The 16,362-nt window shown below is 37.9% G+C and overlaps 1 protein-coding gene across 4 annotated transcripts in view; it reads left to right on the top strand.

Annotated features, from left to right (window-relative positions):
• Nucleotides 1–16,362, top strand: part of Kcnip4 (potassium voltage-gated channel interacting protein 4) — a 1,056,025-nt gene that overhangs the window by 931,534 nt on the left and 108,129 nt on the right. Inside the window, exon 2 of one of the 4 annotated variants that reach the window (XM_051165118.1) lies at nucleotides 1,415–1,520. The exons of the other annotated variants lie outside the window; for them this stretch is intronic. Coding sequence (XP_051021075.1) covers nucleotides 1,415–1,520 — 106 coding nt within the window. The remainder of the gene's footprint in view (nucleotides 1–1,414; nucleotides 1,521–16,362) is intronic. 4 annotated transcript variants of the gene reach the window in all.

The following is a 16,362-nucleotide window of genomic DNA, read 5'->3' as shown; positions in this document are numbered from 1 at the left end:
GGATATTGGCATACAGATTGAATAAATCAGATTTAAAATGGAAATCGATATTGGTCTCTCTACGCCCAATGTGAATATTGACATTTTATTTTGTGTCAGGTCCTCAGCGTTTTTCACTAGCTAAGTGGCTAGGCTGGAAAGATGATTTGTGAGTTCTGACAAAATCAGAAAGGATGACTTGGTCAGTGGTCAATGAACTAGAGCAGTAAGGAGATTGGATGGAAGGACCACAGAATGATGCAGTGTCAGATCTTGTGCAGACTTCTGGACCAAATCCCAGACAGTATGAACGTTTAAGACGGCTCATAATCTGAAGGATGATCTAATTGCATATTTGCATATTTCCCCCTTCATTTCGTCACAGCCTGTATGTTCTCATGGTGGGATGGAAGACACCCCCGGAAGGAGTCAATCTCTAGGGTCAGGGTCAGGGCTTGCTTAAGATTCCAAGGTAGAAGAAGAAAAAAGTAGAAAAGGAAGAAGGGGAATATTTGTCAGGTCCTGGCCACAAAGATAATGCAATTTTAAACCTAACTGATTCTCTTGTGTTGCATTAGATCAGGCACCTTCCAAAACAACCTGAGGGAAGCAATTCATGTTCACAAACAGATTCGTGTTCTCAGGCATTTTGAGCGGATGCGACTGTTGAAGGCAGTGGGTTCCTGACACGACAAGTTGTCTCAGGCACTGGCTAGCTTGCCGATGGAGCCACTACTGATTTTTCTCTGAGTCTATTCCAACTGCCTGAAGTCAGGGATGCACTCCTGCAGCACCGGGCTCTACTCCTTTTTGGAAACACACCTTGCTTCCTTTGGAATGGCTTTGCTTGAATAAGCTCCATTCATTAATGTCACTGTGTGAAAAATGGGAAGGATTTCCACATATCCGGACTCCTCACCATATGCTAATGAGACTGCCTGTCAAGGACATTGATTTCCTCATTTTCAGGGAAGGCAAAGGTACTATCAGGTGATTGCTGTGTGGATGATTTATGAGCGCACCCACCTCCTTTGTAATCAAGGACAGGAACAATGTGTATAGAAGATTGAGTTGCGGGCCCTCAACACTTGCTTGAATATTAAAATTTCAATACAGGTAACATTTCTCCAGTGGAATTTGTTGTGGTTTTTTTTTTAATCTGATACCCAAAATAAGCCACCAAATTTTACTCATGTCATCCCCTGAAAATCCTTTTTGTTCTGTTTTCATTTGTTGATCAACACCTTTACATATGAAGTTTAGATAAAAAGAAAATAAAGATACCAACTTTGGGGGCCCTAACATGCTGTCTGTGTTTGCCTGAGCTAGTTGGCTGTGTCCCCATCCTGCCTGCCCCGCTTTGCTGGTGAGCCCTGGAGCCCTGTGGGTCCCTGTGTGCTGACAGCACTAACAGAACCGATCGTGTATTTTCTAGGTTTCCTCTACGCTCAGAACAACACCAAGCGCAGCATTAAAGAGCGCCTCATGAAGCTCTTGCCCTGCTCAGCTGCCAAAACGTCGTCTCCTGCTATTCAAAGCAAGTTTCCTTTCCTTTTCGCCCCCACATCGGTTGCTTTGTTTGTTTAGGTCCGCGTGCATTGCAATCTCTGCTTCTACAAAGAATCGATATATCATCTCCTGCAAAGCAATGTCTATTTACAGCTCGCGTTTATCTGAAACACCTAGGTACAAGCAACAGGCATTTTTCATTTGGCAGGCTGAAAGCTTAGTGTTAGTAACAGAGGCCCATGTTTTCTGGCCCTGAGGCATTTCCTTTCCATCTGAGTTTCGAGGGACCAGCCTCAAGTGTGGTTGCTTCCCTTAAAACGGTTGCACAGCAACTGACAATTTAAGCTCTGTTATTTTTGCAAGTTTCTTGTTTTCTAATTGCAACATAAAATGTCCATATTTATGGAGTGCCATGTGGTGTTTTGATACATGTATATTCTGCATAATGTTCAGATGGATAAACATATCCATATCCTCAAGCATTTATCTTTTCTTTGATATAAATTATATAAACCCCCTAATTCCAGCTTTTCTGGGATGTATGATATATTATAGTCCCCAGGGGCCACTCTGATATACAACAGAACCCATATCTAACTATAAGTTAGTAAAAATTAATTAACCTTAAGCATCCCTCATTTGCATCTATGTTTCTCACTATCCAGTACACTATACATATTAGCAGATACACGATTACACTCTCAAATTCTATGAGATCTACTTTTTAAACTTCTACATATAAGTGAGACGATGAAGTGTTTTTCATTCTGTATCTGCCTTCTTTCACTTAATGATGTCCCGTCCCACCTCTGTTATTATATATGACAACATATTCTTTTCCAGGCTGAATGGTATTCCTCTGTCTATAAGAGCTATACTGACTACACACATTTATCCACCTAGTAGGTTAATTCCTTTGCTTGGCTAGAGTGACTAGTTCTGCAAATTAACATGGAGTTACAGGTGTCTCTTTAACATACCAATTATGTTTACTGTACAAAAAATCCAAGGCGGGATTGCCAGATCATACGATACATGTTGAGAAATATATGTACTATCTTTATTCGATTTCTCCTACAATTTCTTAAACCTCATTTTTTAAAGTATGATTTTCTTTTTCTTTGCATATCCTCTGCCCACAGTGGTCAAGGTTCACTAGAAAAAAATGAAACAATATCATATTACAAACATGCACATACATATATGTGCACACACATGTATTGCATACATATATATGTATATTCCTATGCACGTGCTTATGTCTAAACACATACACATAAATAAAATTACTTTGGCTTATAGAAGTGGAAAGTTAGGCAGCATTTGATGCTGTATTATGGAGTTGGGATTCTTCCTCAGGAAGTATCAGGTCTGTTTAACATCTTCATAGATTTCATGAGACTCACTCACTATATACAAACTGATTTGTCTTTTACTTGAAGTTACCAATAGTAGACATCACCACTGTTATATACTATCTCATTTAGATTAAAGTTCGATTAGATAATTGAGCATTCTAGCTTAGCCAAGTTGACATATGAAGCTAACTAGCATGCCGGCCTGCCTTCTCTTTCTCCAACTATCTGTAATCATTGTGTGTTAGAAAATAGAGACCGCCCAAAGAGAGAACATTGGTGAAGTTTATAAAGATACTACATACCGCTGACCCTGTCAATTTATAAGTAGTTAAAAAAAAACAAATGTTTAAAAAATAAAGGCTCATATTAATTTAATTCCAAGAATAAAGAATAAAACAACTCCTAGAATCAGACAAGAAAAGGCTGTCTTCCCTACTAAGGATATAGAACATGAAAAACTGAGAACTATCCAAGTTGTGGGTATAAAGACAGTATCTCCACCTGCCTTCCTTATATTCATTTTGCCATATCATTTTCTAAGAATCATTGAGTCAATTGGTGATTTAAAATGTAAATATCATAGCTCTATACAGTACAAAAAAAACCTCAAAAAATTATATTGTCAAAAATCTTACAATTTAAAAAAAAAACAGTTATTTTTGAATGGTGCTATCCCATATTAGTAAGATCCAGCAGGCATGAGTATCCATTTAGTGAATATTTGTCATCACTGTGCCTTGTGTTGAGAGCAGTCAACAAACCATATTTCTAAATATAGAATAAAATTCAAAACAGCAAACACAGAAGCAAACCCAAGTTGATACTGTGTGTTACATTCTTTATGGGAAAAGTAACAATAAAAGAAATTATTTTTTCCAGGTAGAAATTCTATGCACAGAATCTTTAAAATTATTATTGTGGCACATTGTTTTATTTTTTTTTTTGATTGCACATTTAAACACGTACATATTGTCTACACACAGCACTTCACAAATAAGACATCACACGTCAGCAGCAGCCCACAAAGCTCTAATATAAGGGTTAAAAAGCCTTAATCTGATATGATGCTGAAGCTGCAGGGTTGATGACCTCTGCTCATCAAAAGCAGGTTGCTTATTAGAGCAATTACTTTTCCCCTTCCTAGGTAGAGTCAACATTGCCAGCTAACCTGAGATTTGATGAAAATATAGCCATTTGTATCATATATACATGTAAAACATAAGTGCCAAATGAGTCTTCATATTTGCTTAGTGAAAAACAAAATTGACAAATTTTCTCAGTGTTTTCCTGGTACTAATATCTAGCAAAATGTCTATAGATAGACAAATTAATTCAACTCCATTCTACCCTAAGAGGGTGTTTCTTGAAATTACAGCCAAGAAAAAAAAAAAAACTATCCTAAACACAAAGGATAAGAATAACAAAAATATTATAAATAAAAAATTGAATATCCTTATACTTCAGGATATCCAAACTGAAGTAAGATTAAGACTTGATTTCATGTCTTTGAGGATGTTTATCAAAAATAAAGTAAACTAATTTTGGTAAACAAAGAAACCCTTATATGGCCACAAGTAGGAATGTAAGTAACTACATCCTAACAATATTGAGAACATTGTGAAGATTCCTCAAAATCTACATCAGAACTAGGCTTTGGCTTAGCAAACTCACTCCAGGTATATATCAATGGACTCTAAGCCAACAAATCACAGGAAAAAGTGGACAGTTCTCCTTATTATAGCACTATTTGCAACAGTCAAGTTATGCTATCAATTTAGGTGTCCATCAACAGATGAATGAAGAAAATATCACATGTATAATAGAGTTCTACTCAACTATAATGAGCAAATTTATACAATTTGTTGAAAATGGCTGTACTATGAGATTATCAAATTTTTTAAAAAGCCAGACACAGAAAGGCATGTTTTGTCTTACTTGTAGATAGATTTTATAAAGATACATAAGCCATATATTATATATAGTTATGTTTAAAATATATAGAGAACTTTCTACATGCTATATGTGAAAATTTTTTATAAAATCCATGACAATATACAATTAATATATACCATGCTATTAAGAACTAGAAACTAGCTTTTATTTACATGATGCTGGATACACAGCACGATTCGTGGACCCTTTCCATCTTCAGACGTAAATGTCTCTACCCAATAGTAACCATTTCAAGTATCCAACTATCAAAAAACCCCACAATGTAGAAGTAGCTAACTTGGAAAAGAGGACAATGTATTCCATCATTATGTATATCAAGTGATCATATTACAACTCCTCTGTGGAGATCTTAACAATTTTGCACAATGTAAAGATGTGAATATAGGGTGAACGGTAGGTAAGTCAAACCAACAACAGATAATCAGAGGGCCCCTAGGACCCTAGAAGAAAAGTATACCTAGCCTATGTCTGGCCTTAGAGGAACTGAAAATGAGTCTTGGCTGACCTGAGTGGTTCTAGACATGATTGACCTTTGAGTGGCAGAGGGAGTTTTCTCTGTGTGACCTCACAAGACCTCCAATGCTGTGTGTCTGAGAGTAAGCTTCCTATAGAAAAGCCTAAACTCTGGCTAAGCATGAAGCAAGTTGAGCCCAGAATTAGAAAACTTAAAACTTGAAGGATCCTGGGAAGACATCTATCTGATCTCCTCAATTAGCACAAAATTGAATCACTAGTCCTCAACAGATAGCAGCACTGCTCTCTGAAAACCAGGAGGCTGATAACCATCTTTGGAAAGCTTTTGTGATGAGCCTGGAAAGGCTGGTCTATGAACATTTCTGTCACAGTCTCATCCTGAGAGCAAGACACAACAGGTCTGCTTTCTTCTCCTTCATCATTGTCTACTCTTCAACAACACACTCTTTGTCCCTCCTCCTTCTTCACTTTCCAGTCACTCAACAATGCACACTCAAATTAAGGCATTAAAAGAAGTAGCCCACAGTGAAGAGTTTCTGAAAGACCATATGCTTTCAAGTGTTTAGAGATAAAATATTTAATAAAAGGTAAAAAATTACAACCCTCAAATTTATTGTTTTAATGCTTGAGAAAACAGCCAAACAAATGTCCAAAAGTCCACCTACCATAGAAAGATTTCTGAGAGCAATGCATGACTTTGAGTGGAAAGGAGTAACCAGTTCAGTCAATGGGCTACTCAAGCCACCTGATGGTAGCTGAAAATTAGCAACTGATGTACTCTCATGAGCATTAATTTAACATGTGGGGTTCTGCCCAGTGTTAACTCCTGAAAAACAGTGAGAAATGAGATCAGAATACAACAGCTGTCTACTAAATTGAGGATTTTCTTGTTCAAGTTTTGGAACCACACTGCTGTCCCCTGACCATACAATTTTTCACTGATCTTTGAAGGTCCATCCTAGGCTATTGATGATACACAATCAAATGTAGCAGCCTAATTGCCTCACTCAACAGTGGGTCCAGGAGTCCCCCTGTCTGGTATCACCAGCTACTTTCTAAAGTTGTTCTCTCCTCCCCTTTTTGCTTCCTCACTTACCACACTACTGGTCACTGTACTATTGTCTATTTTCTTTCTGAGATGGAAACAAACTTCTGTGAATCTTATGCTACGGCATTGTCTGGGTCCACTCCATTCTTCCAAGAATAACTGAAAGAGGCAGAGGGAAGGCACCATCCTGGCACACGTTGGGTTTTTGTTGTGCTTGTTACTAAGCAAATTCCTGGGATATTTTGACCCAGTTTCTTTGTTTAGTCTTTATTCCACAATTCTGCCTGTGCTTTATTTAGAGAAATCATATGAAACATGCAGAATATCCTAAGAGAAGGGCATTTGTTTGCAAGTTACACATCTCACAGATATTATTTGGAAGGGTAGAAATAACATGAAAACAAAATACAGCCCCTCCTGATGGAATGAGTATTATGAAGGAAGCAAATGTGGGGTGTCATATTTAAAAATGGATGTGAGCTACGGAGATATATGGGCTGGGTCAGAGCAAACCACACTGATAAAGTAACATCTGAGCCTGAAAAAAGAAACTTGTTCAAGTGAATGAAGAAAGGGAGCATAGCATACTGGAGATACAAAACTCTTTCTGTTATCATCTGAAAATGTATTATTATTATCATTATTATTATTATCAAGGATTAAATAAAGAAATAAAGCACTTAATGCATAAAACACCATTAGGATAAATAAATGACGCATTGTAGCTCAGCAAATACAACCTGGAAAAAGTAATTATTCTTCACTTGTAATATAAAAAATTTCTTGGAACAGAAAAATAAAACTTTCCCAAATAGCAGAACTAGGTTTCCACACCCAAAGCCTATGTTGTCATCAATTTTCAGGCAGAGCTGTATTCATCACCTCTGAAATGTAGTGAGGAGGTCCCTGTAAATTTTACCACAGTTGACTTATTCACAGGTTTCAAATTAAAAAGAAATCTGGGGAAGCATTGAATGTGAACTTTTGCTTCCAGGAATGTAATTTGTACGTCTTCACCTCTGTCTTCTTTTCCTCTCTAATCCCATTGGGTCCTTACTATTGGCTCAATGCAATGAGAGACCAGACTGTCAAAGTGTGTGATAATATTGCTGATAAAATTCAGCCTCTTCCACGAAAGCCTTCACTTACCAGGAAACTGGGACAGAGGGGAGGGCATCCTATTGGGACTCTAAATGAGAGACACATGGGAGAATAGCAAAATAAAAGGATCCAGAGGGTCCTAGAAATCTACAAGTAGAACAATATGATAGGCAGATTTGGGCCCAGGGGTCCCGCTCAAACTAAGGCACCAGCCAAGGACAATACAGGAGGTAAACTTTAAACCCCTTCCCAGATCTAGCCAATGGTCAGAATATTCTCCACAGTTGAGTGGAGAGTGTGATATGACTTTCTCACGTACTCTGGTGCCTCACATTTGACCATGTCCCCTGGAGGGGGAGACCTGGTGGCACTCAGAGGAAGGACAGCTGGTAGCCACGAAGAGACTTGATACCCTATGAGAATATACAGGGGGAGGTAATCCCCCTCAGGAACAGTCATAGGGGAGGGGAATAATGGGAAAATGGGGCGGGCGGAGGAATGGGAGGATACAGGGGATGGGATAAACATTGAGATGTAACAAGAATAAATTAATAAAAAAAAAATTCAGCCTCTTCACACAAAGCCCCATACTAGGTAGGGGGCAGAGAGAGAGGAACAGTAAAAAATGTTACTACCTAAATTCCATACATTTGGAAATCCAGAAATGGTTATTTTCAGAACCAAGACAACCTCACAATCAGTCACAAAATTTTTCATAATATTTACTCTTAATCCCAAAACATGAAAACTAGTGATGAATGCATGTTTGCAAAATTAAGGAATATGACGATCCACATCACATATGGCTTTGTACCAAGAAATTCCTAGCAACGGCACCAATATGAATACAAATTGCTTTTTCTCCAACAACAGAATGCTGGCAAAGCCTTTGGCTGTGTCTCCTAAATGAATAACTGAGTCATTTACTTTATCTCTAAAAAAATAATAATCATTTTCCTGTTTATTCAAGTGATGTTATAATGACTGAAAGGGTACTTATTGATAATAGCCAGGAGCTCACACAAAAGAGAAAGCATTAAACACTTGATTATATGTGTATTTATATTTATGCACATTTTTATTTGAATTGAGATCAAAATAACATCCACTTAGTAATGACTCAGTGTTCTCATTCAAACAATAGTTTATTTACTAAATTAATGTTTTGGTACATAATTTGCATTGAATTGAGAAGACTAAAGAATAGATGAGATGGGGTCATCACTAACCAGACTTCTCATAACTGATAACCCATCATGAGCACATTGGCCTGAATAATTGCAACACTTAATTCTATATCCAGCCTAAAGTTTAACAAAGTTTGATTTTCCCTGGTGACATATTGACATATATAGAAAGAGAACTCACCAAAATTTCACTGTTAGTGGATTTGTCTTCAAAAGGAAGCTTTTAACATGATGCCAATTAGAAGCACAGCAGCAATCCCTAGGAAACATTATTTATAATCACTTTACAGCCAGATCCCAGCCCACTGCCCCCTTTCTTCCCAGTTCTTTCCTCACACTCCCATTCCCCCTTCTCCTTCTTCTCCGAGAAGGGGGATCCTAGCGGGTACCAACTCACGCTGGCACCCCAAATCACAAGACTAAGCTCATCCTCTCCCACCGAAGCCAGACAAGGCAGCCCAGCTAAGTGGAAAAGATCCAAAGGCAGGAAATAGAGTCAAAGACAGCCCTTACTCTCACTGTTAAGGGACCCACATGATGGCCAAGCTGCACATGTCTTACATAAGTGTAGGGGGGTCTAGGTCCAACCCATTCAAGCTCATTAGTTGGTATTTCAGTCTCTGGGAGTCACCGTGGACCCAGGTTAGTTGAATCTTTCTTTAGGTCTTCTCGAGGTGTCTTTGACCCCTCTGGCTCCCTCAATCCTTCCTCCTACTCTTCCACAAAAACTCTCTGAGTTCCACCTTTCGTTTGGCTAGATCTCTGCATCTGTTTCCACCAGCTGCTAGATGAAGCCGCTCAGAAGACAGCTATGCTAGGCTCCTGTCTGCAAGCATAGCAGAGTACCATTAATAGTGTCAGAGGTTGGCTCACTCCCATGCGGTGGGTGTCAAGTTGAGTCAGTCATTGGTTTGCCAGCCCCTCAATCTGTGCTCCATCTTTATGCAATTGCTTGTAGGCAGGACAAATTTTGGGTCCAAGGCTTTATGGGTAAGTTATGGTATCCCCTCCCTCCACTGGAAGTTCCACTTGGGCTATAGGTGGTGGCAATTTCAGGCTCTACATCCCCAACTGTTAGAAATCTCAGATAGGGTCACCCCAATGGACTCCCAGGGGCATCCCCTGTCCCAGAGATGTCCCTCCTCAATGATTTCTGTTCTCACTCCCTAATCCCTCACCCCAACACACACTCTTTGCCCACGTGATCTCTACTCTCGTTACCAGCTGCAGCCCCTCTCTCACCCATTTCCACTCCTCTCTCTGCTTCACATGTCTACTTTATTTCCTCTTCTGAGTAAGATTCAAGCATTTTTCCTTGGGCTCCCTGGCATATGGATTGTAGTATGGATATCCTGTAATTTATGGCTAATATCCACTTATAAGTGAGTACAGACCATGAGTGTCTTTCTGGGTCTGGGTTACTTCTCTCAGGATGACTGTCTCTAGTTCCATCCATTTGCCTGCAAATTTTAAGATTTCCTTGTTTTTGATAGATGAATAGTATTCCATTGTGTAAATATACCACAGTTTCTTTATCCATTCTTCAGTTGAGGGGACACCTAGGTTGCTTCCAGATTCTGGCTACTTTGAATAAAGCTGCTATGAACATACCTGAGCAAATGTCCTTTTGTATGGTGGAGCATCTTTCAGGTATATGCCCAGAAGTGGTATGGCTCAGTCTTGAGACAGAACTATTCTCAATTTTCTGAGAAACCTCCAGGTTGATTTCCACCGTAGTTATACAAGTTTGCCATCCCACTAGCAATGGAAGAGTGTTCCCTCTGGTCTGCATCCTCACCAGCTGTCCTCAAGTGTTGTCACTTGAGTTTTAGATCCTAGCTATTTGAATAGGCGTAAGATGGAATCTCAGAGTCATTTTGATTTGCATTTCCTTGATGACTAAGGGCACTGAACCTTTTTTAAGTGCCTCTCAGTCATTACAGATTCTTCTACTGAGAATTCTCTGCTTAGCTCTGTACCCCATTTCAACTGGGTTATTTGATTTGTTGGTATTTAATTTCTTGAGTTCCTTACATATTTTGGATAATAGCTTTCTATCAGATGTAGGGTTAGTGACAATCTATTTTCATTCTGTAGGCTACTGTTTTGTCCTCTTGACAGTGTCCTTTGCCTTATAGGAACTATTCAGTTTCCTGAGGTCCCATTTATTAATTATTGATCTTGGTATTGGAGCTGTTGGTTTTCTGTTCAAAAAAATGTCTCCTGTACCAATGAGTTCAAGTCTATTTCCCAGGTTCTCTTCTTTTAGATTTAATGTACCCATTTTCATGTTAGGTAGTTGATCCACTTGGACCTAAGCTTTGTGCAGGGTGATAAATATTGATCTATATGCATCCTACATGCAGACATCCAGTTAGACCACCACCATTTTTTAAAGATGCTTTCATTTTTCATTGTATGGTTTTGGCTTCTTTGTCAAAAATAAAGTGACCATAGGTGTGTGGGTTTGTTTCTGGGTCTTCTATTAGATTCCATTAATCAACCAGTTTTTATGCCAGTGTCTGTTTTTATGCCAATACCATGCAATTTTTATTACTATTGTTCTGTACTACAGCTTGAAATCAGGGATGAGATACCACCAGATGTTCTTTTATTGTATAGAAATGTTTTAGCTATCCCGTTTTTTTCCTCATATGAAGGTAGGGTATGCTCAGTCAAAGTTTGTAAAGAATTGTATTGGAATTTTGATATGGATTGCATTAAATCTGTAGATTGAGTTTGGTAAAAACTGCCATTTTTACTATGTTAATCCTACTGATCCATGAGTATGGGAGAGCTTTCCAACTTCTGATATCTTCTTCATTTTTTTTCTACAAACACTTGAAGTTTGTATTTGGTTTCTCACTAGTAAAAAAGCTGGTGCTACATCTTCCATAGCGAGTTTGGTTAAAACCTTCAATCTAGGCAGAGAGTAGGGAATGCTGATGGAATATCTGAAAAATGAGCCAGGAAATTTTGTGAAGTTATTTTTTTCCAGAACTGAGGACCAAATCAAGGGCCTTGTGCTTGTTCGGCAAGTGCTCTACCACTGAGCTAAATTCCCAACCCCTAGCCAGAAAAATTTGTAAACTTTCCTTTTAGCAGTTTTTTTGAGGGTGTGGGATATTTCATTGCCTTCATGAGCTTTAGAATTATTATGCTTAAATATAAAGGGGGAGGAAGTCCCCCTCAGGCACAGTCACAGGGGAGGGGAGTAAGGGGAAAATGGGACGGAGGGAAGAATGGGAGGATACAAGGGATGGGATAACCATTGAGATGTAAGAAGAATAAATTAATAAAAAGAAAAAAAACCAAAAAACCCAAACAAACAAAAAAGAATTACTATGCTTAAATTCCCAGATATCAAACTTATACTGGAATATCTAGAATTTATACTGAATCCAATGCTGTTCTGAGTTCTACACAGTCCAACATATCAAATTTCTGTAATATACATAATCATGTAAGATGGGCACTATTCTACAGAATAGGAAAGTGGAAGATAGGAGATGAATTACCTTGCTTGATTACACCTTCAGAAAGAGACAGGGAGGGGTCTGAAGCCTGCAGTGGTGCTCCACAGTGAATAATAGAAAAGATATTTGACTAAAGGACCATGTTGGAATTAACCAAGGTAAGAAACAGAGAAAGCAGAACATGACATGTGTTCAAGAGAGCAGTAGCAGTGCACCAGACATGTTGGGTTAAGGTGTCTGAAGAAAACAAGTAGTCCTTGAAAAAGTGAACAAGCCAGAGACAGGCTATACTGTTCATTACTGTAACTTTTTCTTTCTTTTTTTGGGGGGGTGGGGGGCAAGTGATGCCTGCTTTATGATTTTTTTGTTTCCTCCTTTTTATGACTGTTAATTTGCATCAAATTTGTTGACCTAGTAAGATATATAGAAATATGATAAATTTTATTTTATTTTATTAATTTATTCAGATTACAACTCAATTATTATCCCATCACTTGTATCCTCCCATCCCTCCCTCCCTCCCGCTTTCACCCTATTCCCCACCCCTAGGTCTATGATCAAGGGCTACCTCCTCTATGATAAATTTTTTAATGAAAATGTTGCATCTGATTCACTACAATCTTTATTTTATTAATACTGTGATGCTGTTCACCTGTGTGGCTAACAAGAGTTCTTACATGCCTATTTTCCATTTGCATTGACCTAAGAAGTAATATTCAAGTAAAATAAGAGTCTGGTCAATAAGGCTGGTTTTTGCCAGCTTCCTTTAGACACTGAAATGGGAACCAGATTCTTCAAACGGACTCAATTTTCCACTCCACCAAGTATATAAAATACAGACTATGGCTACATTATCTGCTTCGATTACAGGGTTAAAGCTTAGCTGCTTATTTTCAAATTGCCTTCTTTCCAAGGGATTTGGAGTAGCAGGGTTGATGCACAGCCTTCCTTTGCAGAAGTGTTGGCCTCACTTTGCCTGCGAAGTTTCATTACAAAGAAAGAAGAAGATAAGGCAAATTAAGAAGATGCCTTATTCACCTTCCAGCATAAACCTTTCTATCTGAAATCTTGTCTTGAAAAACAATTCTATAGTATAGTATAGATTTCGGTTCCAGAGTCTATTTTAAAGTAAGCATATCCCTACTGGGTATTCTGGATATAATAAAAACATACTTGGTTTACCTCAATTATAGCTTAAAATAATGAGTTTTTATATGAGTAGATGTTAGATGTTATATATCATGTTATACCAGCAGAAAGAATGTTTAGAACTAAGATGCTCATGTGCTATGCAAAAATCTTCTAATCTTTAAATCTACTTATTTGCAGTTACTATTCAATTGTTGTCATCTCCATTATTGTTGTCATCACCATTATATGGATCGCAGGCTCAATATTTGCAATTTTAAGTAAATTACCATAAATTATGCAAGCACTATATAGCAACAGTGATAGAACTCAAGTCCAGGTCATTTGACAAAATATATATCAAAACCTACCATGTGGCAGGTATTCTCCTAGCTACAAAGAATACACCCACAAATAAACCAATTCTGCCTCCAGTCATGTCACGATCAAGTGTTTAATGGAGGTCAAGGACTATGACTTGCTGCTTCATAGTATCCTTCTAAGGCACAGTTTGAAGAGAGTGAGAAACAGTCCATGTCAAGCTCCTGCCAACAGTGTGCAAATGTGTTCATTAGAGACAAATTACTCTGGCCAAGTTCACACAGCTAGAAACAGTCAGACATCAGCTTGTCCCTAGCCCCCACTCACGTACAGTTGAGAAAAATGCCTTACTAAGTAAGTAGGCAAGAACAATCATGACGGCTGCCATCTACTGATAATTAATACCTGCCAGTAAGTAATTCAAACATTCTTTCAAAACAACTTTGTGAAGTTATCAAAAATATTATTCCTAGCTTGGAAAGGTTAAATACTTTCTTCAGTGACAGATTAAGAAATAGATCTAAGGAAAAAATAGAATTTTTGGGCTAACTGTATGATTTCCCAGAAGTGGTGTGGGCATCGTTTTTGTATTTGTGTTGAGGAAGACACTAGACTTTAATATTGAAAACAGAGCACAAAAAATAGTAACAAATCACATTATCAGGCAAATATTTACCAGATGACAAATGCACATATAATATATCATTATATTTAGTATATTCGGGCACACAATCCTTTGATCTTTAAAGACTATTTTATGTCAATATTATGTCATTAAACATATGAGTGAGCAAAGACACATGGAGTTTTAGAAAGTTTTATCCTGGTTACATAATGAATTTTTAGTTTTTGCTTAGACTGAACAATCTTACATTTTCTGAACCACAAAACTATCTCAAACATAGAATTTTAGGGGTTAGGTCTTAACAGTGTATCTTCCATTTCTATGCCAATCATTAATTAGATCATTCCTTCTTAAATTGTTTTCATGTATACAAACAAAGCAGTGATATTTAGAATAATTACAATGCTTAGATGCAACAATGAAAATTAAATAATTTTGTTTACTGTAAAAAGCCACGTTTAGGCTTTCTAATCTGTGTGCCTCCCTTTGTACATGATGCTATGTGAAATTAGGAGATTATAGAAAACCATTGATACAGGATGAGGACATTCTTTTTGTTAACAGATATTGTGACTGACACTTGGTAGAGGACTACAGTAAGATTCAAGTAAATGGAATTTAAAGCCTAGTTCTGTCAAGTACAATACTTGAAGGTAAAGCTTTATGTTTTAATATAAAATCACAAGTTTAATTTTTGATTCTGTGCCACTCACACTTCTAACGTAATTCTAATTTCTGCTTCGATACTGTTGCTACTAATTTTGTGATTCTTGCTAGGATGTACATTTCTACCTAAGTGTGGTTTCACCCTCCTTCTGTGGAGGAAGGGACAGCAGAATAATGAATTCAATGAGCCCCAGAACCTTGACTATTGCCATATGGCTTCGTTTCTTTCTCTGTGTCAGAGTCTTCATCCGTAAATCTGGAAGAAAACATGAACTGAATTGTGGAAGAAGTTTATAAGTTAATCAAAGTAAATTGCTTAGACAGGGCAATTTTTCTAAGTGTGGTTTGGGCATTAGCAGATTTTTAGGATGACTAAAGTTGAGAAAGTTCATCACAAGTCAGGAGAAATTCCTTTCTCAAAGCAATTTTTACTTTTTTGAGAATTTTATACATGCATATGATGTGTTTTGTAAAACTTACCTCCAAATCTCTCCCCTATAAATATCTTCCCCATTCCTCCCTAACGCTTACCTTCATGACTTCATGTTTCTCTCTTCTCTCTTTCTCCCCACCGCCTTTCTTATCCCAATTCTCTTAATACCCACCAAATCCCCTTATTGCTGCCAGCATGTGGATGGATATGGGACCATCTGAAATCATGAGCAGCCTCTCAGGATCCTTATCCCTTAAAACAAAACAAAATAAAACAAAACTTGGATTCCCTCCCCTAGAAGCTGTCAATAATCCGTAGGTCCTTAGATAGGAGTGCGACTTTTGAGTCCCTCCCCCATCGATGCTTGGAGTTTGTGTGGCTTTGTCTGCTCTGGGTCTTGTGCATGCAGTCACAGCTGCTCAGAATTCATATGTGCAACAGCACATTGTCATGACCAGTGAACACCAGTCCCCTGAAGACATCAACTTCTAGCAGTTAAGAATCACCCTGCCCTGTCTTCTGTGATGACTCCTGGAAAGGCAGATGTAATACAGATCCCCACATAGAGCTGAGCACTCCATAGCATTTGTTATGAAATTTTTTTTAACTGAGTAAACTAATAGGCCACGTCCCTTCATCTCTCTGTATTTTATTACTTTTGAAAACAATTATTGTTAGGTATAATCACTCTCAGAATTTTCCCTTTCCTTATTAGGATATCAATTTTTCTGATCTGTTTTTGTGGGTACATTTAATCACTCGCTCTGTTTCCATCTTCCTTTGTTATAAGCTCTAGTACAGATTATGCTTGTATATGTAATATCTGGTAATATTCTTTTTATTTCCTTCAACTACAAAAAGTCACTTATGACTGGATCACCTAAGACATAATAGCTGCTGTCATATTAGGCCATCTGATCTACGATCGTAATGATATGCTTAATGCTGATAAGGAGCAATCCAATTAGGTAGCCTTAAAAAAAAAAAGGTCTAATCTTGTTAGAAAGTTATTGATGTTTACAAATAAGTTGGAGACAATCCATTCGTACATGCTGTGAGGAATCGCTCTGGCAGCTCACTTCCAGGTTGTTATATTTTGTAGTG

The sequence above is a fragment of the Acomys russatus genome, chromosome 22 (assembly GCF_903995435.1).
Source record: "Acomys russatus chromosome 22, mAcoRus1.1, whole genome shotgun sequence".
NCBI lineage: Eukaryota > Metazoa > Chordata > Mammalia > Rodentia > Muridae > Acomys > Acomys russatus.
The sequence above is the reverse complement of the archived record's forward strand: the minus strand, read 5'-3'. Positions and strand labels throughout refer to the sequence as shown.